The sequence below is a fragment of the Bombyx mandarina genome, chromosome 05 (genome assembly GCF_030267445.1).
Source record: "Bombyx mandarina strain Sakado chromosome 05, ASM3026744v2".
NCBI classification, from domain to species: Eukaryota; Metazoa; Arthropoda; class Insecta; order Lepidoptera; family Bombycidae; genus Bombyx; species Bombyx mandarina.
The window spans coordinates 8,132,774-8,159,529 of NC_143212.1; the positions used below are offsets into that span (position 1 = coordinate 8,132,774).

Here is a 26,756-nt window from a genome sequence, read left to right on the forward strand (position 1 = left end):
ACCAACGAAACTGCTATAAATTTGGTTTGCTCGTTTTATGCTGAAACAAAAAGTTACAGTAATAATATAATTATCTTATATCTGTAATAATGTAATGGTGTTGTGATCAAATATTTAAGAATGATTTGAACTTTCAATTTTTTTCTTCAGATATATATAATTGTGTTCCTTCTTATAGGTAACTAACTAGTTATATTATGAAATAGCACAATGAATAGAGCAAACATTATTAGGAAAATAAATAGTGGTTTATTTTTTTCCTTTTTTTTTTGGAACTTCTATTTATTCTCTATAGTAACGAATTCAAATAGTAACGAAGCTGGAGAAATAATAATAATTATGAATGATTTATTAAGCCGATATATATACCTATTTGATTCTTACATTGAATAAATCACAATAATGTGATTGAAGGGCGTAAAGAAAAAAAATGAATTTACTGCATTTTAAACTAAAATTAATACTCAATTAATGAAATCCTCGGCTATTAATTACTTCTTTACACTGGCGAAACATTGGCACTATTAATTTTTTACATTTCGGAAGAGAGATATTAATTCCATTCTTCTAAGAAAACGTTGTACAGCTCTCTTAAATTGTCCAAGATAAAGGTTTTTCTTGATTTCGCACCAAACATGCTCAAAGCATTGGATTAGGTCTGATCTTTCAGGTCGCCAATCTAAGACAGAAACCGATGAAGATCTGAGAAAATCCATAACGGCACGTGCAGTATGATTTAGATCACTTTCGTGCTGCAATGTCCGAATAATCGGAAGGAGGTCCTCAGCATAAGGTAACATTGTTTTTTCCAGTATATGTTTGTGTTGGAATTCACCCATGTTTCGTTCTATCAGCTTAACATGTCCAATACCATGTCCAGAGAAGCATCCCAAATGTCCATATTTTCCCTACCATACCACTATTTTGTACTTAGCATCGAATACTTTATTCGGAAGGTATCGTACATATCATTTTCCATCAGATCGTACCCTTTATTTTTACCGCTTATTTTTGTGTTGCCAATATAAAAAAAATGAAATTCCATTGTTTATCTGTCCAGTTTTCAGACCTTGCAAATCCTTGGCACCACCATCCATCCATCCACCATTTCAACATCCTTCCCTGCCATCCATCCTTCCAAGGCCTTCCCTGCTATCCTTCCGAGCAACTTTTCTTCTACGAAAAGCCCTCGAATAGTCCGCGCCGAGATAGTTGAAAGGTGATTTTTATTAAAATATTTTTTTCTCAGCTCATTGGAAGAATTTTTTGTTTTGACAAACACGATATTTCGATTATCTCGACAAGATGACTTTCTCTATTTAAGTACAAGCACAACACTTGAAGTAGTTTGATACGTAGCAAATCACTTTACAGCGTGGAGAACCATCGTTATTCAGGATTGCAGATGGTCGCCTATATTTTTATATGACCAATTCTTCTCGCGAAGTTCAATTATTACTTCCGTTGTAGATTTGTCACATCTTTTAATTTTGCCCAATTGGTTTCATACGAAGACCATTAAGGTTTATATAGCACTTACTGGCGCTTAATTTATACGAATAACCTACAACCGCAGGGCCACTGACTGTACTCTATTTAAATTTGTAAAAAATAAAAAGTGAATCATAGATTTAATTTGTGAAAGCCAGTAAGTAATAAATACTAGATTTAGATTTAATGTATAAAGTTTTTCTATATATTTTTAGTCAATCATGTGTATCAACGAATGTAAACGTTTTGCGAAATCGAGAGAAATGCAAATAAATACATTCAAAAAATTATAGTTGATCGTTTGAAAATCTACCCTTTAAATAAACGTTCTGTATACGCTGTCCACATTGTCGCGTCCGTTTAGCAGACTTCCCATTCATATAGGTATATTAAGTGTATTGTTACGCGCTGGGGTTCGGGATAAATAAAATTCTACCGAATTACAACAAGTTAACACTGTATTCAACACTTAAAACACTTCACAACACTTTGAAATTCTAAATTCGCTTCTTCCGCTTCGCTTCAGGTGATCCGTTCGCTGTTTCGCTTCTAGTAGTTCCGATTACTAACTGACTGCGTTTTTTTTTCCTACCTAAGCTGATGGTCTAGAGAGGCCATATCAGCGTAACCTTAACTAGTAGGTAAGCTCACGGGGCTCAAACCTGACGACGTTGCTAACACGAACCCTAGCGAGAGCCATGCTTCGCAGAATCTACCACCGGATCGGAAACGCGACCCACTGAGAAGATCCGGCGAGAAACTCAGTAGGCTGTGTCGGTGGGTTAATTTACTCGTCGAAACCTACGTCGCTAGCGACGGGTTCGACGGGATCGACGTCGACTGCTTTCTATTCTGTCTGCACGGTCGGGACTGTAGTCACCGGCGGCCACGATGAGAGGGTTCTCGTGTCGTGCCGCTTTCTCGAAATGCCGCATTGATGCAGACTGTAAATACTTACTAATCTAGGCCCTGGGGGTAAGTTGACCAAGTGAACGACATTGATTTTCACAAGCATTAAAAATAGCTTTGTATAATACCTTTGTTAAAAATATGACATTTTTTTATTTCAGATAAAAAAAAAACATGGAGGATTTTTTATGAAGCCTACGTCAATGATACTCGTTAACTTCCGGAGACATTTTTCAAACTATTTTCTTGTATTGAAAACTGAACTAATTACTTGTTTATCATACCATACAATTGCTGTATGTAATACTTATCAAATAGTAAAACGCGACAAGGAGAAATATGTACCACAAATGGAATAACCTGAGAAAATAAATTATGTAAATTAAGAGAAATATCAAATAAATAAATAAATAATTATTCGAAACATGTTAAACATGTGAACTGTCGATAAATAAGAACGTCACTGAGTATCGATATCGATAAGCATGTTTTTTCAAAACATCAAACTTGACTGGCAGAAATTAGAAGGTTGAAGCAGAATAAAACATTTAAAAAAAAGATTACACTAGCGCTAAAACGGATTCATTGGAACTAAGTGCGCGCAAGTTACCTAAAGTTACATGTCTGCGCGCGACTGGTGGGATGTATAATGTTGCCAGCTTGACTAATATTTATTCCTTCGTTTAATGAAGTGATGTCTCATTTTACAAACCAAAAGTAATTGAGATTTATTAGCAAAATACTGTTGATGTACTAGGTTATTTCGATTAGGATATAATATAAAAAAGAAAAAAGGAATTTTGAAGTCGTCGTGGCCTAAAGGATAAGACGTCCGGTGCATTCGTATGTAGCGATGCACCGGTGTTCGAATCCCGCAGGCGGGTACCAATTTTTCTAATGAAATACGTACTCAACAAATGTTCACGATTGACTTCCACGATGAAGGAATAACACCGTGCAATAAAAATCAAACCCGCAAAATTATAATTTGCGTAATTACTGGTGGTAGGACCTCTTGTGAGTCCGCATGGGTAAGTACCACCGCCCCGCCTATTTCTGCCGTGAAGCAGTAATGCGTTTCGGTTTGAAGGGTGGGGCAGCCGTTGTGACTATACTGAGACCATAGAACTATATCTCAAGGTGTGTGGCGCATTTACGTTGTAGATGTCTATGGGCTCCAGTAACCACTTAACACCAGGTGGGCTGTGAGCTCGTCCACACATCTAAGCAATAAAAAAAAAAAAAAGGAAATTCAAATGCAATAAGAACCTTGTGAGTCGTTTATTTAATAGCCTGCAATATTTTTAAAGTTGACATTTGAATGCTCATGCAGTAACTACCCGATGATATGCAGGCGAAGTAAAATGTCCCTTAGAAATAAGGTGACACTCTACAAAACTTGCATACGCCCCGTCATGACAATGTTCGCTCACGCGGCCCGCACTCACTTAAAATTCTTCCAAGTTATTCAATCCCGTTTTTGCAGGATAGCCGTCGGAGCCCCGTGGTTCGTCAGGAACGTCGACCTCCATGACGACCTGGACTTAGAGTCCACCACTCGATATGCAGTCAGCGTCGATGCGCCACTTCGATAAAGCGGCACGACACGAAAACCCTCTCATCGTGGCCGCCGGTAACTACATTCCCGATCGTGCGGACAGAATGGAAAGCAGTCGACCTCGCCCAAAACACGTCATCTCGGATCCTCCCGATCCACTAACGGTGCTTCTAGGTACTTCAAGCACCGGTCACCGTTTTCGTCGAACCTGTCGCTTGCGACGAAGGGCTCGACGAGTAAGTTAACTCTCAGACACAGCCCACTGAGTTTCTCGCCGGATCTTCTCATTGGGTCGCGTTTCCGATCCGGTGGTAGATTCTGCGAAGCACGGCTCTTGCTAGGGTTCGTGTTAGCATCGTCGTCAGGTTTGAGCCCCGTGAGCTCACCTACTAGTTACGGTTACGCTGGAATAGCCGCTCTAGGCAACCAGCTTAGGTAGGGAAAAAAAACATGCAGTAAGTCAATGCCTTTGATTCGGATATTTTCATCAGAAGTCACACTAGACTTGACACTTCTTAAAACTGTAGCTCATAGTCTTTAGGATGCTTCTTAAAGATGTTCTGCCATATTTAATTCCAACCAAAATTTGTTCATTGTAGGGATTACCCTCCTCACGATATAAAACAAATGTATTTTACGTCTTTTAATGCATTTATCAAAATCATCTAATTCACCAATCTTTGTCTTCCTGTTTCTTGTTTTTCTGGCGTCACAATTCTTGAAGATGAAGCTGCTACATTAGTTTCTCGAGTGATTTCGATAATGGTCCATTCGAAAATGCCTAAAACAAAATAATACATCACATTATATTAATAAGGAATGAAGAGAACTACAATTGAATAATTAACAAAGAAATCGAGAATAATGCGGGAATTATAATGAATTGGTAGCCCCAAAAATTACCCTACAAGGTGACATAGGCACGTTATTGTCTCGTTCTTCTTCACAAGCACATTTAAGCTGCCAAACAATATCCCTGCCAGCACTTTTAATCACTTTCGGTATAATGCCAGCTGTTATTTACTTAGAAAATTAATAAAAATACGGAGCACATAAATAGCGACACACGATTAGTTCCGATTTTGGCCGCGCGCAGACTTATCTTGCTCGCACTATAGATGAAAAAGAGCTGTCGCATCTATTACGTAGAAAATAATATATTAAACTCTGATGCCGCTCAGCGGACTTCCCACAGTATGGGCTGTTACAGTTTTTTACTACAGTTCTCGTTCTATGGTATATTATAAATCGACTAAGAATGAATAGGTTCTCCTTATTACATAAAATTTGTTTGGTCTGTGGTACAAATCTTTTTCAAGTTCGTTGAGACTTTTTGGCGGGAACGCGAGGAGTGAAGTTGTGTGATCTGTTTTATTTTGTTTATTTAGTGTTTCTTCAGGCTTAAATGTGTAATAACGGTGGTTTATTAACTGTTTAATATCCGTGTAAGTGCACAAATGTGGGAAAATGAAACAAAGCCCTGGTTGTAACTTCTCGGGATCCTCCAAAAAGTCCACTGAAAAAATCTTAGTAAATGACTACCATTTTACTGATATTATTTTTCATCCAATATCATCTCTTTTCATTTAGTTTCATCCCAGTTGATTAATGTCTCAAATTAATCATCTTCATTTCATTTAATTTCACTCCATATTATCATTTTTCATAAAAATAAGAATAAAAACTAAAATAAGACATGACTTAAAGGTTTTAGTTACCAGGTCATAATCTCCCTTAAAAAAATTAAGTTCGTTGATTTAATTTTAATTTTAACGGTGAGGTGACAATTTTAAAACTTAGTGATTAGGTATAATGTACTATGTTCGGTCACTGAAGTACGAAACCTAAGGTCTATGTGTACGGTACGGTACTGATTACTTGCTCAGTGATATATATTAAGTGTATATAGTATATAGTCTATGATTATAAACAAAGTTTTCCCGCGAACTTAGTGGGTCGTGCAACAACGAATTGTTTAATATGGTTGGTTCGTCTGCTGAAAACTATGCAACAGTAAGTATTAATTACTTTAATTTTCATGGGTGTATTCTTTAAATTTAAGGTCAAAAACAACCATCGAAGCTACGACCAAGTAATTTTTCGAAGTTTAAGTGTATTTTGTTTTGTGATATTTGATTCAGATCATTGTATAGAGAACATAAATTTAATAAGTACAAACTACGTGTATTTTAGTCGCAAATGTAAAAAATTCGACCTCTAATATACGAAAACAATTTAAAGTCCAAGTGGACTTTACACAGACCCTGAAGGGACATATGACAAAATGGCGCCGGTAGATATGGATTATTATGGATATAAGACTTGAATTTCATATGAATTTTTTTTATTGTTTTCTTTTTTTGTTTTAGTTATTTGATTTTTTTATATACATATTTTATACCAGTCATAGGATTCTTTGCATAAGCCAATCATCTTCTTTGTCATTTTTTTCTTATCGATTAGATTTTTTAAATGTTTCTTTGTAACTTCTTTTAATTTTAATTGGATTGATTGATTTTATCACTTTTAATGTTCACAATTTTTAAGCCTTGTATGTGCTTATTTTGCACGCTCAGTTTGTTTATGTTGGCTTTATTTTGCGCGCAATAGTACTGAAAACAACCCTGAAGCCAGTTGGCGTGAGCTTGCTAGAGGTGGTCGTAAGTCCGTTCACGTGGCAGTATGGCAGCCCGCGGCGGTGCAAGAGATGTGCAGACACGTGGTGGACGACGTCGTCGTGTCCCTGACAGACCTTCGATTTCCGAGCCGTAATAACTTTTTCTACATTTTACATATTTTACGTTTAAATATTTTAATTTTAGATATACAGTCAAACCTGGATAAGAGAGAGTTCAAGGGAGCACAATCTCATTCTCGCTTATAGGGGTTTCTCACTAACCCGAGTTTCTCGCTAATGCTCCCTCTGAATTTCATTTCTCGATTTTCCGGATTCAAACGCATTCACTATTTTAAGTTTATCACTTAATGACAGTACCTACTTTATTTTTCCGTTTTGACATGATGCAGAACAGAGCTTTTCTTCGCAATTGGTTAACGATAAACTGAATAAGTCCGAGAAACAGGACGGTACACAGGCACACGTGTCCATTCGAAAAGAATGCTATAAAATAACAACGTTATTTAGTTCCACGAAATAGAATAGGTTCAATATTGACGAGAAAACAATTCAAAAACAATGGTAGGAAGTTTCACAAAAGTTAAGAATGAGTCATAAAATAGCAGATGTTAAATTTGGAATTTGTTTTTTCATTTGTTCCTCCTAAATAATATAAATAAATAAAGCTCGACTCTCGCTTATAGAGGTATAGATAAGTAGCAGTCTCACTTACGGAGGTCCATGAGGGAAAAACGACTCTCACTTATAGAGTTTTCTCACTTATCCAGTTCTCACTTACCCAGGTTTGACTGTATATACAGTGGTGGTCGTATAATTAGAAACACCACCAACGGTCCTTACATTATGTAAGATACTTCACCGCAAACGTTTTTATTTTGAAATTAAACAATTAATCATCTATAGAAAAACAATATAAATCCCACTACACAAGTGCAGTTTCGATATTACATTACGGACAAACAGTTAAATCAGTTTTAAGGTATGAACAATAATGGTCAACTAATTAGAAACAACAAAACAGTATAAAAACATTTTTTTAAGTGTTAGTAATTAGTATTGCTATTTACGAAATAGCTACTATCCACAGCCTACCAATAGCTATTATTAATATTTAGTGACGTATCCCTTATTTTCAATAACAGCACTGCAACGACGTGGCATTGATTTCAAATTTCATGCTTCAACAAATGTTTCATATATTTCGTTTTAACTGGTGTTATGTTTGTTTGAGACTTTCTTAATTCTTTTTAACAATATAGGTAGCAGAGATTTTCTATCGGGTTTAAATCCGGACTATTTGCTGGCCAGTCTAAAACGGATATACGCTGTTAGGTTGTACGTCGACCTCTTTGTCGAGTTCGACGAGTACGGTTACCGGGGTCCCTAAGCCCGCTCCTAGTGTTAGACCTGAAGGCGTCTAATGCAATGGTTTTGGATCTGATATATCCCTAAGGACGTGTCTAGGGCGTCGACAGTGACTGGCTCCTGCATGATCAGTATTCGGTGAGTAGTCAGCGGCGGCAACGATAAGGCCATTATCATGACGCATAGTCTTATCGAAGTACCGTTCCGACGCTGACTTCATGTATTTCCCGATTGATTCGAGGCCCAGCTCGTCGTGTAGGTCAACGTTCCTCACGAACCACGGAGCCCCGACGGCTAACCTGCAAAAGCGGGATTGTAGGGATTGGAGGGTGTCTGTGTGTGCGGGCTGCGAGAGCGAACACCACACTCGCGTAAGTTATAACGGGCCTTATGCAAGTTTTGTAAAGTGTCACCTTGTTCCGAAGGAACATTTTACTCCGCTTACAGATCATGGGATAGAGTCTGCCGAGAATAAATGCGGCATGGTCGCGAACTGTTGTTATATGCGGGCGGAATGTCATGGATGCATCCAGGGTGGCTCCCAGGTACTTGACCTTCCTGGCCCAGCGTATAAGTTGGCTGAAGAGGGTGATCGGGACAGTGTCATGCTGAAAGATCCAGGTTAGAGGCAAATGATCGTCCGAGCAGGGAATCATTGTGTGATCTAAGATATTTTTGTATTGCCATTCATCCATTTTACCTTCAATCTTCCGCACGGGTCCAACTCCACATCCAATTTATTTTTGTTTTTGAAAATAACACTTTTCCATTCTCGTATTATAACATCCAATTAACATATTTTTTTTCGAATAATAATCGCTTCTTTCGGTTTTTTTTTTTTTTTTTTTTTTTTTTTTTTTTTTTTTTTTTTTTTTTTTTTTTTTTTTTTTTCCTACCTATGCTGATAGCCTTGAGAGGCTATTTCAGCGTACCCTAGCTTGTGTAGGTGAGCTCGCGGGGCTCAAACCGGAGAATTGCTAACACCGCCCTAGCAAGAGCAGTGCTTCGCAGAATCTACCACCGGATCGGAAGCGCGACCCACTGAGAAGATCCGGCGAGAAACTCAGTGGGCTGTGTCTGTGGGTTAATTCGCTCGTCGAGCCCTTCGTCGCAAGCGACGGGTTCGGCGAGGACGGTGACCGGTGCTTGTATTGCCTAAAAGCACCGTTAATGGATCACGAGGATCCGTGATGACGTGCTTTGGGCGACGTCGACGGTTTACCAAACGGTCTACAGGATCGGGTATGTAGTTTCCGGCGGCCACGACAAGAGGGTTCTCATGTCGTGCCGCCTTCTCAAAGTGGCGCAGCGATGCCGACTGTAGATACTTACTGACGGGGTCGAGCTCCAGATCATCGTGGAGGTCCACGTTCCTCTGGAACCATGGTGCTCCGACGGCTATCCTGCAGAATCGGGATTGTATAACCTGAAGGGGTTTCAAGTTGGTGCGAGCCGCGTGAGCGAACACTACGCTTGCATACGTCATGACGGGGCGTATGCAAGTTTTGTAGAGGGTTACCTTGTTACGGAGGGACAGTTTGCTTCGTCTACAAAGCATTGGGTAGAGTCGTCCTAGTATAAACGCGGCGCGATCGCGTACCGTTTTTACGTGGGGACGGAATGTCATCCCTCTGTCGAGGGTGACGCCTAGGTATTTGACCTTCGGGGCCCACGGTATGGGCTGGTCAAAGAGAGTGATGGGGCTAACGGCGGAGGTGTTTACGCGCCTATTGGGGAGTGGGGTGCTCGAAGTGGTATTCGGAGGGCGACCCCTTTTGAATAGCACCGCTGTACTTTTCGTGGGGTTAATGTCTATTCGCCACTTCCGGAACCACTGTCCCATGGTGGTTACTGCGGTCTGGAGTCGCCGATGAAGCAACGACATCTTCCTACACGAGTAGTAGATAGCCGTGTCATCGGCGAAGAGCGCTAGATGGGTCTCCGGAGACCGGGGTATATCGTTGATATACAAACTAAATAGTAACGGGGAGAGTGCGGAGCCTTGCGGGACTCCGGCAGTCAGATGACGGGGACGAGAACGAGTTCCCTCTACTCGATATCGAAACGAACGGTTCGACAAGAAGTCTCGTATGATGAGCACGAGTCTGTCTGGCACTCCCATGTTGTACAGTTTGTAGATCAAACCGTTGTGCCAGACTTTGTCGAACGCCTTCGCTACATCGAAGAAGAGGGCGCCGGTCGGGATTTGTTTACGCCTATTTAGCCCTATTAAGATGTGCTCCGTGAGGCGGTGCACTTGTTGTACGCACGAGTGTTTGGCGCGGAATCCAAACTGCTCGTCTATTAGAATATTATTCGCGGTAACGAAGTCCCAGAGGCGTTTCCGAAGGAGCCGTTCGTAAATTTTGCCTATCGCTGGGAGGAGACTAATCGGTCGGTAACTAGCGGTTTCATTATTCGGTTTGCCCGGCTTGTGTATACCGATAACGTCCGCTTCTTTCCATACCGCCGGAAAGATGCAGTGCGTCATAGCGGCATTTAAGATGGTAGCCAACATTGTTATCAGTTGGACTGGTAAGAGTTTTAACGCGCGGTTGCGGATGCCGTCGGAGCCGGGTGCCTTCTTAGGTTGAAGGTTTTCTATTACTTCTCTAACTTCGTCAGAGGTAATGGGGGGTAACGCGTCCGAGGGTGGCAGGGAAGCTCTGCGCTCGACCTCCCTGTCGACTGCCTCGGTGTGTTCGGGGTCCGCGTATTGAGTGCTGGTGGTGCACTGCTCTTGCAGTGCATCGGCCAGCAACTCTGCCTTGTCATCGTCATCGAAAGCCGGTGGTTGGCCTGAAGGGCGTACGAGAGGAGGCATAGTAGCGGTAGTTTCGGACTTGAGAGTCCTTGCTAGTCGCCAGTATGCTTGATGAGAGGGCGCGAGTCCTTCTAAGTAGCTATCCCAATTCTCATTTCGGGCGTCGCTTAGGCGAGATTTTACATCCCGCTGTAGACGACGCATCCGAATCCGGTTTGAGTGCGTGGGAAGTTGATCGTAGGCCCGGATTGCCGCGTTTCTAACTCTTAGGAGGTTCCTAAGTTCGGGGGACAGTCTGATGCGGTGAAAGCTATCCTCCACATCGACTTCTTTTGAGGATCTTATGATCGCGGAAGAGATGTGATCCGTGATGATGTTTATGGATTCGACTGTGTCCTCGGGGGATAGAGTTGAATCCGGGCCGCAGGGGAGGATTGGTGGAGCGGCATCGGCTAAGCATTTGCCCAGCTTCTTCCAGTCCACCATGGTCCTCGTAGCTGTGACTGGGTTGTGGGGGCGACCGAGCTGCATAACGACAGGTCGGTGGTCTGAGTCGAGCTCTGACATTGCTTCGATGGAGCGTAAGCGCAGAGTTACGTTCCTCAGCAGTGCCAGGTCTATAGTGCTCGGACGGAGCGCGATGTTATACGGATAACATGTTGGAGTTGGGGGACCGACTACTTCGAAGGTAAGGTCGTCTATAAACGCGTCGAGACGCCTACCGTTTATGTTTGAACTGTGGCAGTTCCACCTAGTGTGGTGGCAATTTAAATCGCCTGCCAGGATGACGGAGTCTCCCATGCCGAACAGTGACTCGATGTCACTGCTCAGAAGGGGCTTGTCCGGGGGGAGATAGACGGATGCGATGACGATCGGCTGGTGTCCCGTCAGCGAGATACGGCACACTGACGCCTCGATATGTGAGAGCGAGGGGGTATCGAGAGGGACAACGTGCAGGGCCCGCCTATAGTAAATGGCAGTCCCGCCTTTGGAGGCGGTGAGTCTGTCATTCCTAACCATGACGTAATTCGCGACTTTCGGGTCACGACGCGAGGGCTTCAGGCAGGTCTCCTGCACTAGCAGAATATCTACAAGATTGTCGCGGAGGAATTCGTAAATTTGATCGCGTTGTCGCGCGAGTCCGTTAGCATTGTAGAATGCTAACGTAAGGGAATATGGTTTCTCTCTAGCGTTTTGCGCCATTGATTACCGGTGATTTTAGAAAGTACGGGCCACGGACTCGTAAACGTCCATGTATTCGAACGCGGCCTCGAGCCGTTGTTCGGGGTTTACCGCCCTTCGCATCGCGTCTGCGAACGATCGCAGACGGTCGAAGTTGACCGCCGTGACGAAGGCGCGCACGAGCGTGAAGTCGTTGACGGCTGAGGGTTGCGGGGGACGGTACGCGGGCGCGAGGGGAGGTGCGAGCAGGGGCTGCGGCGCGGGACGTGTCGCGAGCGGAGGCTGGGGTGCGGTTTGTGTTCCCGACCTCGTATACGGCAGCGGTTTGTTCCACGCCGAGACGGTGGGAACCGCAGCCGGTACGAAGGCGGGTTTCGGTGCTGAAGGCACCGAAGTCTTTGGGCCGACGGTACGGGGGGCTGGGTGGGTCGGACGTTTTCGCGGAGCCCTAGGACATCCACGGTAATTCGCGGGGTGCCCTTGCTTAAGGCATAGGACACAGCTTGGAGGTTCGGTCGCGGTTTCCCTAACTCGCGAGCAATCTAATGTGGCGTGATCGCCGAGGCACTTCACACAGCGGGGGCGCGCGTGGCAATTCCGAGCCGAGTGGCCATAGAGTTGGCATCTGTGGCACTGTCCGGGAGTGCCACGTCTATGGGGGGCTTCAATGGTAACCCCGGATAGGCCACATACTGTCGCGAGACATGCGATCTTTTTCTTGGCCTCCGGGGTTGGTTCTAGAGCGACTAGAACCATGTTATATGGTTTTTTGTCGCGTCCGTTGTGCATCCGGTGCACACTTACTATCGGGAGGGACTGAGCGGTCAGATCCTCCCTTACGTACTCTATGTCGAGTTCCTTCGGAACTCCGCGTATTACTACGCGGAGCTCGCGGTCCTCCTGAAGAGCATAGGTATGGAAACCTATGTTCTCCTTTCGGAGGTACGCGGATAGAGCCCTATGGTCGCCCGGCGTTGCGACCTTTATTTGAATCCCATGCGCGACGTTACGCGCATGGGTATAATTTATTTTGTTTGCCTGAAGGGCCTGGGAGACGCGGTTCCATGCTGACTTCTCCTGGAGAATCAGCGGGGGCGGGGCGACGGTTTTTTGCGCGGGTGCGGGCTTGGAACGCGGCGGTGGGGTTGCGCGGCGGCCGGAGTCCGACTCCGGTGTCACGACTACCTGCGGACGGGAGGCAGTCGCTGATTTTGTTTGTTTTGTCGTGGAGCTCCGGGACTCCACGGCGCGAGTACGTTTTTTCCCGCGTTTTACCGTTTGGAACCCATCCGAGGTTCCGGGCTGCGGGCTCGTCGCGGACTCGAAGTCCATCTCCGATCCGGTATCGGAGTCTGAACCTGAGTTAATTATTACGGACGACGCGACGGATGAGATTGGCGAGAATGACGTCGCGGGTGCGTTAGGCGCTTCGTTGGCGCTAGGCGCTTCGTGAGTCGCTACGTGCGTACGTGCGCTCAAATTGGGTTTGGGGGCGGGGCATGACTGCGCGGCTCGAAATGACGCGGCGAGGGACGCGGGCGGGGCGGGACTCGCGCGGGCGGCCCTGTAGGCCGCGAATTCGGCCGTGAGGTTGGATAGCACCGGGTACTTCTCGGCAAGTAACCCGAGAAACCCTAAGAGCTCTTCTTCCATTTTTTTCGTTTTTGCCCGGGACTTAAGGCACACTCGCCGAAAGGCGAGTCCCCTGAGTAGGAGTTCACCCCCTGAGCTTTACCAGCTCCAAGGGGGGGGAGTGCCTTTGCCGTGAAAACGGCAGTCGGCTAGGATTGGGGTGGAAGTTTGGGAAGGTGGGGCCCCACTGGGTTGTGAGAATGCCACAACAAGCGGTGATCTCAGCGGGGGGTTAGTCTCGAAAGAGACTGTTTTACTCGCCGAATAAATAAATAAATTTAATAAATGATATGAGTGGATGATAATGTGAAGTCGTTACGAATGCACAATCGACAAGTTCGAGTTGCTTTTACGACACAAGGTCGCGACGCCAGCGATAGTGCGTCAAGAATTCGCAACAATGCCGCGATCGATGCGACAACGACAATGCAGCGAAACTCAAGACACAAGATCGCGACGGCAGCGACAGTTTCTCGCAAAAACACGTCCGGACTGTAAGGTGATGCAATCGGAACTGTTTGCTTGGTAAGAAGCCAATTTCAATGAGCAGCTATTCTTCAGCTTCTTAAACACGGCCAATATCGTCAAATGCTTCCTTAACGAACAGCGTATATTCGTTTCTGGCCAGCAAATAGTCCGGATTTCAACCTGATAGAAAATCTCTGGTATATTGTTAAAAAGATAGTTTCAAACAAACGTAACACTGGTCAAAACGAAATATTATATGAAACATTTGTTGAAGCATGGAATTCAATCCCCTAGAAAAATGTATGAAATTGATTGAAACAATGCCACGTCGTTGCAGTGCTGTTATGGAAATTAAGGGATACGCCACTAAATATTAATTATAACTATTGGAAGGCTCTGGATAGTAGCTATTTCGTAAATAACAATTTTAATTACTTATTAATAACATATTATAAACAAATAACATATTATAAATAACAATACTAATTACTTATTACTTATTACTAATTAGTATTGTTTTTCATACTAAAAAAAAATCGTTTTTCATACTTTTTTGTTGTTGTTTCTAATTAGTTGACCATTATAGTTCATCCCTTAAAACTGATATAAATGTTTGTTTTTCTTTCTATTAATATAAAATTAATTTCTTTATTGATTTTTTCCTTAAATATTTTTTTTAATGCCAGTGCGTATTTCAGACTGCTCTGTGATACGCTGGAGAATTTACTCATGGGCCATCCCTTGGAGACGTAACTCCACCCTAAAAGGGTACGAGTTCTCTCTCCTATCGTGGAAAAAACGCAAGGTATTCTGATGTTTTAAATCTTTTTTGGTTTTGTCAGTAAAACAAATATCTATAGTAAACGAATATTTGTTACGGTTTTCAGAGCAGAATCTTTTTGGTCGTCCAAAGGGATGGTCCACCAACCAATACCATCGACTTCTCGCGGATAAGAAATCCCTTCACCCATGCTTGCATAAGTATTTATCAAACAATTTTTTATACGTTTATTTTTTTTGTTAAGTTTAAATGTTATTAAATAATTGTTTTATTTTACAGAAGTCCGGGGCTTGCGATTATACTGTAAAAATTTGTCGACAACTGTAAGTTCATCTCTTCATCTTTTTAAGATAAAACCCATTATAGACCAGTTGAATGGCAAATTTTCGGAAGTATATAATATTTTACCAGAAAATGTGGCTCCCGATGAAAGCTCTATGTGGAAAGGTTTGCTCAATATCAATCAATTTATATGAAACAAAGCAGCGACAGTTGGACTCACAGACTTCATACGGCGAAACAAGCCGTATGAAGTCTGTGAGTCCAAGACTGGATATTTGTGGCGTTTTGCAGTGCACGCAGGCTAAGAGACCTCGACAATTCAAGACAATGATCTATCTCTGGAACAGTACCATCTCTCGTGCTCAGACTACTGAATGGTCTTGAGCACAAAGGCTACTACATGGATGGACAATTTTTACAACTCTCCAGCATTAGCGCATTTAACTGAAGGTACAGGGATTCGACTGTGTGGGGACGCTCCGTACAAACCGCCAATTTAGTCCATTCGAATTGGCGAATATATCCAAAAAGGACGTGACAGTCGGTCAAGTGGTGGGTTGCGCCACGGAAGACGTGGATGTCATGGTGTGGAGGGATAAAAGCCGCGTGACTTTTATTTTTACATACCATGGCGTCTTAATTACCAAGTGTGGCGAGACACTGAGGCCGCCCATTGTGCGGGATTAAAACGTTTGTAGGTATGGGCGGAGTCAACCGTAAATACAAGCAATTTTCCATGTATCCCATCGAAAGAACGCGGACCCGAGTCTGATATAAAAAAATGTTTAAAAGGCTCTTGAACACTGGTGTCCCAAACGCACACACATATTACTAGCAAATCAATTATTGTCGCACTGGCAATTTCGGAAGGCGTTGATAATTGATTTATTATCGCACACTGCACACACACCCACTTCAAACACCATCGCATACAACTGATATAACCTATTCATGGATAATGAAATTTAAGTTTCATCTGCATAAGCACAAAATTCAAAATACATATGAAAATTTAAAATGACTACACTAGCACCATCTAGTAGAGAATTGAGAATAGTTGCCATCAAAACTGTTTTATCAAAAAGTATTAACAGGTTCAGGGTTATTTTAGGTTATGAAAGAAGTATTTAAAAAATATATTTCTAATATATTTGTTATGTTTGTAAAAAATGTAATTTAATATTTCCTCTTCTCTCTATAAGCCCCTGTGGCCTAATGGATAAGGCATCGGCCTCCTAAGCCGGGGATTGTGGGTTCGAGTCCCACCAGGGGTAATTTTTAGGAACATGTTTTTGTTTTCTTTCATCTTGATTATTTGATTTATAATTTTTATTCGTGAAAAAATCTTACAGATGGACAGGCAAATTTAGATCATTCATGTACATTTTTAAAATAGCCAAATTTATTATATTTAATTATAACTTGTAAGTACATGTATTTGTTTGCAAAACTTAGACTGGTCAAACTCATAACCATTGTCGAATGCAGCTCCAGAAAAAATATTAAGAGGACACATTGCTGTGGAATCCAATTCACACTTTGATTTAGGTACGGTGGCAACATTAATTATTTTCATGGCGTCCGGCAACCACTTAATTTAATGTTTGCTCGCACACTATACAATATACCATTACATACCGATATACCATCTATACAATAAAAAAAATAACTCAGACGCTATATAAAGTTTTATTTTAATAAAAATCCTAAAAGTATTATGTAAATGAACAACACCCTGATCTCGTTCGTATTAGAAGATCCTGTAAGCGGTAAACAGCGAAGCCCAGAATGTCGGACGTAGTAACCGACTTGATGAGGAAGACGACAGTCGTTATCTGATAGAAAAAAATGTCTGTTATTTATATTTATAATGTGCTTAAATCAATAATAAATGTAAAACATTATGTACATTTGTGGATAATATATGCATGCTCATCGTTTTAGTATTTGAGGAGTGAGGGTTTTTTTCGTCTTATAAGCAGCATTTCTAATAAAATGTTTTTTTTTTTAATGTATAAAAGTAAATTTTGCTGTTATACATTACATACTACATACTATTTAGATGGATATGTTTACTATTTTCAAATCTTTGCTTCAAGGCGCCGTGGCTTAGTTGGTTAAAGCGCCTGTCTAGTAAACAGGAGATCGGGGGTTCGAATCCCCCCGGGGCCTGACTTCAGAAATGTTCTGAAGTACGTTTTTGATTATTTTTTAAAAAGATTAGTCTTACTTGCACATAAATTAGAAGAGTTTATTGCTGTTGATATAAAATGAGCTGGAGGACAAAATTCCGGTGACGGACATGGCGTGGTAAGATTGAACGTGAACAGTTCACGTTCCGATAATGTACGACAGTCGTGAGACGCGTCAGCTCCGCGCCATGTACATATCAATAGTCGACCTTGGCCGTCGTTACGAAACTAAAACAAAAAAAAAGAATTAGTCTTGTAAATTAACAAAATTCTGTTACATACTAGCTTAATGTTGCCTTTATTAAATATGCGCATAAAGAAGTGTAGATGGCGCTTTTGCGTTGAAATCGTGAATCAGTGAATTCACAGATGGCGTTACAAAACTAGAATATGTTGAATTTACATTCATAGTCGATTTGTTCGTACTGAAAAAGAAAGATATAAACTAGCGGTAACAATGTATATACGATCTTCACAAGCAACCTGTGTATGTATATTGTGAAATTATTATTGTCAACGAAATTTGAAAATGTTAATATCTACTATCAGCAGATGTCGCTTTAATAAAGAATAATTTGTACCTGAACTTGAACCAGGGCTTGTTGTTTCAAATAAAAAGGATGTATTCTGTAATGTGTTTGCCGGTTGGGTAAGACGAAGTCTTCATATTCACCTTGTTCAAATATAGTATCGTTAATTTGACACTGGGCCCCCATTATCCTCATCGGTATACTACTTTGCACTACGTACGTGTCCACCGCGTTGATTACATCACTCACTGAAGTTGATATCGTCTAAAATCATAATGTTAATATCGACGCTTGAAAAGCAAACGTGACGACGCCGCCAGCCATGAAAAAACTCAATTGCTTTGGAATAACGACTATTTAATCCAGAACAAAGCGCTTTCGGCAGAAATAAGCAGCCCGGTGTTGCGAATCCATGAGGTTTCACGACCCTCTCTTTATGACAGCCTCAACAGTTAAAAGAAGGGTTAGGTACAAAGTAATACAAAATAACGATAATACTGATAGTATCTACGACGAAAATGTAGGCCTTTTTTTTTTTTTTTGTCAGGAGGAAATCACCGGACTTCCGCCCTCCACTGGGGATAGAGGGCGGGGCATGTCGGAGTTGAACCGACTAAAACCTCCTGTCACTCAACAACCAGCATCCAAACCTCGCATGAGACAGAACTCATGAAAAGGCAAAGGGGGGAAAGCGAAGCGTTTAGTGCGGAGCACATTCTCTCCCATCACCCTCCCCCTCGGGACGCCGGACTGGCGGTCGTCGGCGCCACAACCACCAGCCCTCTCGGTCAGCAGGCTATCCTAAGCCCGCCTAGATGGCGCCGGTTAGAATGGTCTACCCTACGGAATACCCCGCTGGGTCAGAACCAGTGTGAGTTCAGGATAGCCGGCCTTCCATCACCCGGATGCTCTTGCATAAAACGCGTGCAGAGCAGCTTGGACGTCTTCTTAGGTCCCCTTCGCCGGTCCCCAGGCCGACATGTGAGGGAGACCGGAAACACTTAGAGGGCCAGGGCTTGGGCGTATTCCGCCTCCCTGGCTCCCGTTCGACGGCGGCGGGCCTGCGCGTCTCTCACGCGCCCCGTCGCCTCCTTCTGCGAGATGATGCACTCGCAGAAGTCGAGCATCGCCTTCACCGCATCCACGACTCGTCGTCACCGAGCATCGATGCCACAATACCCGGCAACGACAAGTCGTCTCCTATTTTCGCGACGAGGACACGGCGCCACCCCTCCCATGCGGGGCAGGCGACGAGCGTGTGCTCCGCCGTGTCCAAGTCGCAACCACAATGGTGGCACTCTGCAGTCGGCTCGGCTCCGATCCGGTGCAGGAACTCACCGAAGCAACCATGTCCAGTGAGCACCTGCGTGAGCCGAAAAGTGAGGCGTCCTCTGTCACGATTCACCCAATTCACAAAAACCGGGCGAATCGCCTCGACGGTCCTACGACCAGCCGAAGGATCGGCCAGCCGTCTGGACCATGACTCCAGCACGGACCGCCGAGATTGGGCCCTCCGCGCTCTGACCACACTGGGGCTGGGTATGACACGCCCCGGGCACGAAGGTCAGCCCGCCACTGATAGTCAGCGGCGAGCGCCTCCGCTTCCAGAACCGAAGGCGGCGTCCCAGCCAGTACACACGCCGCCTCGAAGGAGATGGTGTGATAGCCGCGGATGACCCTGACCGCGATGGTGCGTTGCGGCCGTTGCAGCAGCTTCGCTACCCCCACGGCCAGGGACTGGCCCCACACGGGCGCCCCGTATAAGGCCATTGATCGCATCACCCCTGTATAGAGACGGCGCGTCACCTGGTCAGGCCCCCCAACGTTGGGAAGGAGCCGGCTTAACGCTTAAAATGTAGCCCTAGCTTGATGATGAAATAAATTAGGTTAGGTAATTAAGGTTAAGGTACATTTTGGTTTTCATTTTTCTCATTGAAATCAATATAAAACCTCTATTTAAATTTAATACTTCCTTACCGTAACGAACAGCTCAGAATAATCTAAATATTCATTGTTGATGTTCTGAAAATCAGTCACGTCTCGCGCGACGTAAGAAAAGTACACATCAAAGAAGCTATTTCTCAGTGTACTCATCAGGCTCCGGGCTCTCTCCATCTCCGTACTGGACGGTCGATCACTCGGACTAATAACGAGCACAACAGTACTGACTCCAGCACTAGCCTGACTCTCTATTTCATTTAAAGTCCTATTGAGTGAATACCGAATGGCAGTCGATATTATGTTTGGCAGATTCAAACGATTTGGCCCTGAAAAACGATGAATGATGAATGAAAGATTTTAACGTAAGGAGTTCGAGTGGAAATAGTGTTTTGAAAATAAAGTTTTTTTTCTGTAAATTCAGATTCTCCTACTCAGACTCAGAAGGTCAGGAATAACACTTTGCTAATGTTACAATGGAACGGGCTGTCTAAAACCATAACATTAGTTGATTGATGAAAATATTTATATTATTCTCTTCATATTTTCACGGGCTCTAGACTAAACGATTTTAATGGTTCAAAATCCGGTAATAGATTCCGCGAAGCACTTCTATCGCTAGGGCTAGTGATAGCAAATTCTCTCAGGTTGAGTCTTATGAGCTTACCTACACGTCCGGGTGTAACTGGAATAACCCCTTAGGCTACCAGCGAATAGGTAGGGAAGAAGAAAACGGTTCAATCACGCGTTAATTATTTCATTCATTTCACGAGTGCTTCACGAAATTCACCACAAAAGTAGTTTTAATAATAATCTATTAATTCTATAGAATACTATAGTACCTAATAAAAAACAGTAACTATATTTCACCACAGCATGCAGTCGGTACCTGTAACTGTATTAGCATTAAATCTTAGCTTGTCGTGTTTAATCTATGATATTATTTATGTCGGATATCTTCTATATTTTTTTTATTTATTGCTTAAATGGGTGGACGAGCTCACAGCCCACCTGGTGTTAAGTGGTTACTGGAGTCCATAGACATTTACGACGTAAAAGCTCCACCCACCTTGAGATATCAGTTCTAAAGTCTCAAGTATAGTTACAACGGCTGCCCCGCCCTTCAAACCGAAACGCATTACTGCTTCACGGCAGTTTCGCTTTCGCATTCGCTTTATTCGTCTTATTTGACTATAATATTCATTTTTTAGTGTATTATGCTGATTATCACATCCTATTTATGGGTCAAAATATAATTGATACATTTTTAAAATAATCAAACCATTTAAGTAAATAATGTATTACGTACACGTATCTGTGAAATTTTGTACGTGTGAAAACAGTGCCGTTAAATTATTTGATGGCGGTGCAATCCACGCCCCTGTGTTTCCGTGCAATAATGATATTGTACTCTTCATCAGATTCATCTCTAGAGCTCCACTGACCCACCTGCAAATGTATTAAAATCTAATTAATTAAAAATAATAAGATTTTTTAAGGGACTTTATGACCTGGTAACTAAGACCTTTAAGTCATGTCTTATTTTAAATTATATTCTTAATTTTATAAACATGATAATATGGAGTGAAATGAAATGAAATGAAGATGATTAATTTGACACACTAATCAACTGGGATGACATAGAAATGAAATGAGATAAGATGATATGGGATGAATGAGGTTTTTTATTACTGTAAACGAGCAGACCAGCTGTTGCCTCATTTTCCGGAGACTAATGGCTTTGAAATCACCTACAGTTAGTAGGTCTTGTACTACTGTGGGAAGTGTTACCAGAGTGTAAACACTAATAATTACACTCATTCTACAATAGTGTAAGTGCCAATTTTTGCATGATACCTAGGTTTACGCATAAGCTACTTTTATCCCGAGAAACTTAATCATTCCATTATTTTTTTAATAAATTCAAAGAAAACGAAGCGACTTGGCGCGTCTACTTAAAAAAAAACTCACGACAAAAACTGTTCTACTTCGTAACGTCCCCACGAGCTGTCAGTTGCTACGACCAAGTCCATTACAGGTATAGTACGGCCCATGCGGCACTCTCTTTGATTCTGTCGCAAGATTGACGCTAGAATGAAACGTATCCCTATTAAATATACCAGCAGAGATTCGCAAGTGAAATATATAACGAGTACATTGAATTTCTGTGTGTGTGTGTGTGTGCGTGTGTGAAATAGTTTTTTGGCTGTCATGTAGGTCACCGGTGCCCTACCTGGCGCACTGAAGTAATTATGTATTTTGTTTTTAATGTATGTTTTAGTCTTTTAACTCTCTTAGAAATAGATCTATTCTCAGTATCTTCAGGTTCCTGTTTCCCAGAATCTACTAAGTATTTCGCCGCATTAGTTACCGAAATCAACATAATTACTTGAGTGCGCCATGTAGATAACCGTTGCCTTACTTAACAGTCAAAGAGTTAATTAAAAAATGATCATGGTTATCAACTCAGTAGTTATTTCGTGTTTGAGGAATCCTGTGAATTCTTGCATTAATCCGTTTCGGTTTGAATGGTGGAACGACTGTATATTTTTTCCAAATTTTAAATTTTAAATGACTCTCCTGTAAAGTTGCAAAAATGTCGCTTAAACGCTTAAGACTCACACCTTGATATAACAACAAATGTGACACCGGTCAGTTGACAAATGTTGGTATATAGTAATGCACCATATTTTCTTTTGTTTTTTATTGAACACTTCTCTATGTCAAAGAGTAGGACGGCGCAATTTGAGACTGAGCATGCTCTTTTGTTGTTTTTCCCTGATAGTCACGTGATGCAATAATTCTTAACGAGAAAAATAGAGTTCAAAAACAAAACAAAACTACATTTAAATTATAAACCGAAATAAAAATTGAAAATAATTTTTTTATCTTAGCGATCCTGGTCATGGTATTATTAGGTTATAGTTATGAAGCCATTGTCATTGGCTTTTGATCACATGTAAATTTTTCAGTGGAGAAATTACGTTAAAAAATACATAATAAATTCCTAAACAGTCGCTGACAGATTACGTATTTATAGATAATTGAACTTACACAAATAATCTGTGAATGCAGTCACAGCGGCTTCGGTGATTCGTTCCATCTCATCCTGTGGTATATACACAGTTATTTGCCTCAGAGATAACACAGAAGCAAACCTAGCAACCTCCGTCGTTAAATCAGAACTATCAAAAACGTCAGTGAATAGGGACAATCTATTACAAGCCTTAACGTTAGGATCAAATGAAACACCTTCGTTGGAGTAGTACATGTCTATTACTTGAGACAATCTTAAAGATCTTCTTTGTTCTACCCATTTCGAAATGTACCTTGACAAAATCAAACCTAAAAGGAAATAAAAACTAGTCACCATCAATGTTAGACAAGAAAATTTCACTAATAGGCATAAAATTTGCAACAAAAATATGATAAGATTTGAAACTTCACCGTCGATTCCAGCTAATATTTCTGCATCAGTGATGTGCCAGTCAATGATTGAAGCATTCTGAGGAAAAATGTATAGCGCACGAGGAAGTAGCGTATCGTTCCATCTATTGTTGGTGCCTATGTTCATTCTTTGCGAAGAGGCACCCACTCTAGGACCTTGGTTAACTACTACTTCAGCCAAATCACCTGGAACAACAAAATGCTTCTAAACGTTTTTACATCATCAAAATAACATTTTACGTAACTAGGAACAATGTGCCAAAGGATTGCAATGAAAGATACGTTTGATATGATACCGAAATTCCACGGATCCCTACAGCTTTCTGGCGATGTTGGGTTCTTTGGCGTCAATTTTTCAGTTGGCGTTCAAGTAATTTGGAGTGTTAAGCTTTAGCAGAGTGAAGCAATACTCCACTTCTGAACTAATACATACTTTTGCTTAACATGCACAATTTCAATTCGCCTCGACTCGATGTGGCCAAAAGGATATAACGCAGTGTACCGGCATGGTCATCGGCTGTGAGATGTCCTAGAATAACACTATGTATCTGTTCCTGTGGGTGTCGTGATAGGTTACTAATGGATTCACTCGAGAGTCCGCAGCGTTCTTTGAGTAAAATACCCGTATGTTGTAATCACTAATCAGGTGGTGGTAGGTCTTATTATAAATAATATGACTCATGTCCAAAGAAAGGTGACGGAATTCATATTGTAATGTCCATGCTCCAGTTTTCACGAAAAACCAAGCAAGTCCTGTGAGTTCATTCGCCCATCCACATAAGAAAAATTCTTAGCCTCCGAAGTTCCCAGCTTTTCCACGTGACTCCACCCATTTTCACAGAAATGGGTCTAAATGATAGTCGCAGAGACCACTGGTCATTGTAGGTTTCAGCTAAATCCGATTTAGCCTCGACCTTAAAATCACTAAATGCAAGGCAGATAATTTGTAATTTGTAAACGTTTACCTACTGGAGCATATTATACGCACATACGTAGTTAACACAATGTGAATACGGTCGTCAACACTAAACAAAGAGAATACAATACCTAGCGAATGAGGTCGAATTTTTAGTTAGAAAGAGAAAGAGTGACAAATTTAGATTGGAGTAAAGGCCACTATTCCTTTCAAGTTAAAGCACATGATTATTTTAGGGCCGAATAAGCTAACAAGAAGGACCAAATTTGTTTGGTCAATTTAGTAACACGTTGTACATTTAAGGAACCGAATTTCACTCTATTGTAACTTTTATACCTTTATGAAATCTTGTTACTGAACGTACGATAACAATGCAAACATTATATTGAGCTGAGTTATCGATTTGGAATCTAGCTAATAACGGAACCAAGAATAATTGTCATTAAGCTATTCGTAAACGCATCTTATAATCCAGACCAGTACAAAAGCTTTGCTTTGTTATTAACTTATTATACCTAGTGTTTGTTCAAACACTTTAACTCTTATATAGATATATCTCAATGTCTCATGATCAAGCTGAATAATTCTTACCTCCGAGTGTGGCTACCCAAATATTGTTTATATCAACATTCTCGATCTGTTTTTGATTATTTGTATCAAGAGTTTCTATGTTTTCATACCAGTCTTGTAAAGCTAAATTAATTAGAGGTTCAGCTACGTCTTCCTTAAAAATATTAGCGTTGAAAATGTCGCTCATCGATACTCGTTGATTTTCAAGAGCTGAGGCTACAGCAGCCATGACTGTCCCAGGAGATATAGTTCCCCATTCAGTTTGTATTACTCCATCTTCGATTGGACATCTGCTGATGATACTGAAAACGTTTAAATTTAATAAGTGATCACTTATCGTAATACGTAAACTATACAGAGCTCTTAAATCTATAAAAATCATTTGTATTTTGCATACTATGCATAAAAACATGCAAAAAAAGTCATACAATCAACAAAAAATCTAGAAATTAATCTATCATACCTAGTATTACTTTGTGATATCATGTTTTGCGATTGTTCCGATGTCAGAGGACACGCAACGTTCTCATCGCCTCTTTCCCATAGTCGCACCGCTGAACTTAGCATCCGATGTAGTAAACATTTTTCTGGTACGGTTAATATTTCATCAACATCCACTAGGTTCTGACTAGGCAAGAATAAATCCATCAAAAGTTTGTATTTGTGAAATTGGAAAGCAGATGCTCTAAATGGCAGCACGAATTCCGTTTCAACCGCTGTTGCGGAGAGCTGTTCTATACCATCTAAACGAAGACTGAAAAGACAGAGCTCCAGTTACCATACATACGTAGCTTCAACTTATTTCCAAATCTGATTATAGCCATTTGATTTGGTGTTAATAAGAAAATGCCGTAAACACCGGCTTCCTAAGACTATATCTATCTACTACACCGTCGTTTGTCTTCAATAATAATTGCAGGTATGCTGACTTATTTTTCAGAGGGCCGAACCTCCTACGAGGTATCCGCGCCTACACGGGATATCTGAGACTTGACGCGGGCTCAAGGATATTTTGGGACATTACCGCACCAAACGACTCCCCTCGCACGCTCTCATCCGACATCCGATCTCCAGCTGGGGTCAGAACCTGGTAAACTTGCCAGGTCGGAACGCCATACACCGCAGATCGGATTGCTCTCCCACAGTACTTTCGGCAATGACAGCAATGGCAACATAGACTGCAACCACTGACGCGTCGTCCTAGCATCCTGGTGCGATCGTGCTAGTGACGTTAGCGTGCGACGCAGCCTCCACCCCCTCCAGGTCGCCTTGTGACCATCACCGGAAGGAGACTGCTTCCTCCCGGGAACCTCATTTTCTATCTTAACTCATTCACTAAGCACTTCTCTTGGTTTGCCGATTCACGGACTACAATTTACAAGGGTCAGAATATAAAGAAAAAAGGACAAAAAAGTCTTACAAGGTATTCATACCGCAAATTCTTGGAAATTTCTATTACTCGTAAAATATAATTTGTTTCTCACCTCCTTAGTAAAGCTGGAGTAATCATCCTCATGTCTAGCTGCGTGTGTATCTCGATTTTTCTCAACAAAGACAAAAAAACATCAAGACGCCGGGGTGCAACTAATTCTGGGGCACCATTGCGATAACATGGAAGTAGATGTGTTGGTATACTGGGCAAAATAGCACATTCTGATACTGAAAGTATTTCATACTTTCAATAATCTTGTACATACAAAACTACAATAATTAACGTTAATTTACCCGCATTTATAATACAATCGGAGAGCATAATTTTCTTGAATTTGAAACTTGAGTACTTACAGACGAATGTCACTGCGTAAAGGAAATACTTCATTTTCAACACTATTACAATAACCTATTCATTTTGAGAAACGAAATAATAAAAAAACAACAACGCGTGCTGTCGCCCAGTAAGGAGTGTTACAATACAGATCACAGTAAGCTGATAAGATAATGAAAATAATGAATCATTGCAAAACTTGTCGTATCTAGTGTTCTAGTCCTGGATTTTTTAATCGTAATTAACAAATTGTCTGTTAAACATTTATAAACCTTTCTGCAATTTTGTAAATTTATGGACTTAATGTTGTAGGTACGATTATACATGA

General features: G+C 41.7%; 2 protein-coding genes and 2 non-coding genes across 5 annotated transcripts; 3 read left to right on the forward strand and 1 right to left on the reverse strand.

Annotated features, from left to right (window-relative positions):
* The first annotated feature begins 5,122 nt into the window (after positions 1-5,122).
* On the forward strand, positions 5,123-16,748 carry LOC149502941 (uncharacterized). Its single transcript, XM_089727371.1, has 5 exons — positions 5,123-5,971; positions 6,569-6,726; positions 14,706-14,812; positions 14,895-14,988; positions 15,068-16,748. Exons 1-5 carry the CDS (start codon positions 5,964-5,966, stop codon positions 15,262-15,264), a joined length of 564 nt encoding a protein of 187 aa, XP_089583497.1. The 5' UTR covers positions 5,123-5,963; the 3' UTR covers positions 15,265-16,748.
* TRNAR-CCU (transfer RNA arginine (anticodon CCU)) lies at positions 16,272-16,344 on the forward strand. The gene has a single exon. It is a non-coding gene; the product is annotated as a tRNA-Arg (tRNA).
* Positions 16,741-26,733, reverse strand: LOC114249814 (uncharacterized). Of its 2 annotated transcripts, XM_028183524.2 has the most exons (12): positions 26,449-26,733; positions 26,148-26,322; positions 25,127-25,417; positions 24,685-24,965; positions 23,178-23,363; positions 22,785-23,075; positions 21,702-21,819; positions 21,040-21,179; positions 19,770-20,059; positions 17,844-18,056; positions 17,301-17,490; positions 16,741-16,905 (listed from the first exon to the last, which is right to left on the reverse strand). In XM_028183524.2, the coding sequence occupies exons 1-12, from the start codon at positions 26,480-26,482 to the stop codon at positions 16,760-16,762; spliced, it is 2,355 nt and encodes a 784-aa protein (XP_028039325.2). In that variant the 5' UTR covers positions 26,483-26,733; the 3' UTR covers positions 16,741-16,759. The 2 variants fall into 2 exon arrangements, with proteins under 2 accessions (XP_028039325.2, XP_089583492.1); XM_089727366.1 differs by having other exon boundaries at positions 22,785-23,363; positions 26,449-26,482.
* TRNAT-AGU (transfer RNA threonine (anticodon AGU)) lies at positions 17,169-17,242 on the forward strand. Its single transcript has one exon. It is a non-coding gene; the product is annotated as a tRNA-Thr (tRNA).
* Positions 26,734-26,756: the final 23 nt, after the last annotated feature.

Coding starts and splice junctions, on each gene's coding strand:
- LOC149502941 (XM_089727371.1), top strand. Junction 6,727..14,705: donor AGACCTTCGATTTCCGAGCC/GTAATAACTTTT, acceptor TGCGTATTTCAG/ACTGCTCTGTGATACGCTGG. Junction 14,813..14,894: donor TATCGTGGAAAAAACGCAAG/GTATTCTGATGT, acceptor TACGGTTTTCAG/AGCAGAATCTTTTTGGTCGT.
- LOC114249814 (XM_089727366.1), bottom strand. CDS start 26,482: ATGAAGTATTTCCTTTACGCAGTGACATTCGTCT. Junction 25,418..26,147: donor ACTCCAGCTTTACTAAGGAG/GTGAGAAACAAA, acceptor CTGTCTTTTCAG/TCTTCGTTTAGATGGTATAG. Junction 20,060..21,039: donor ACAAAATTTCACAGATACGT/GTACGTAATACA, acceptor ATCGTTTTTCAG/GGCCAAATCGTTTGAATCTG.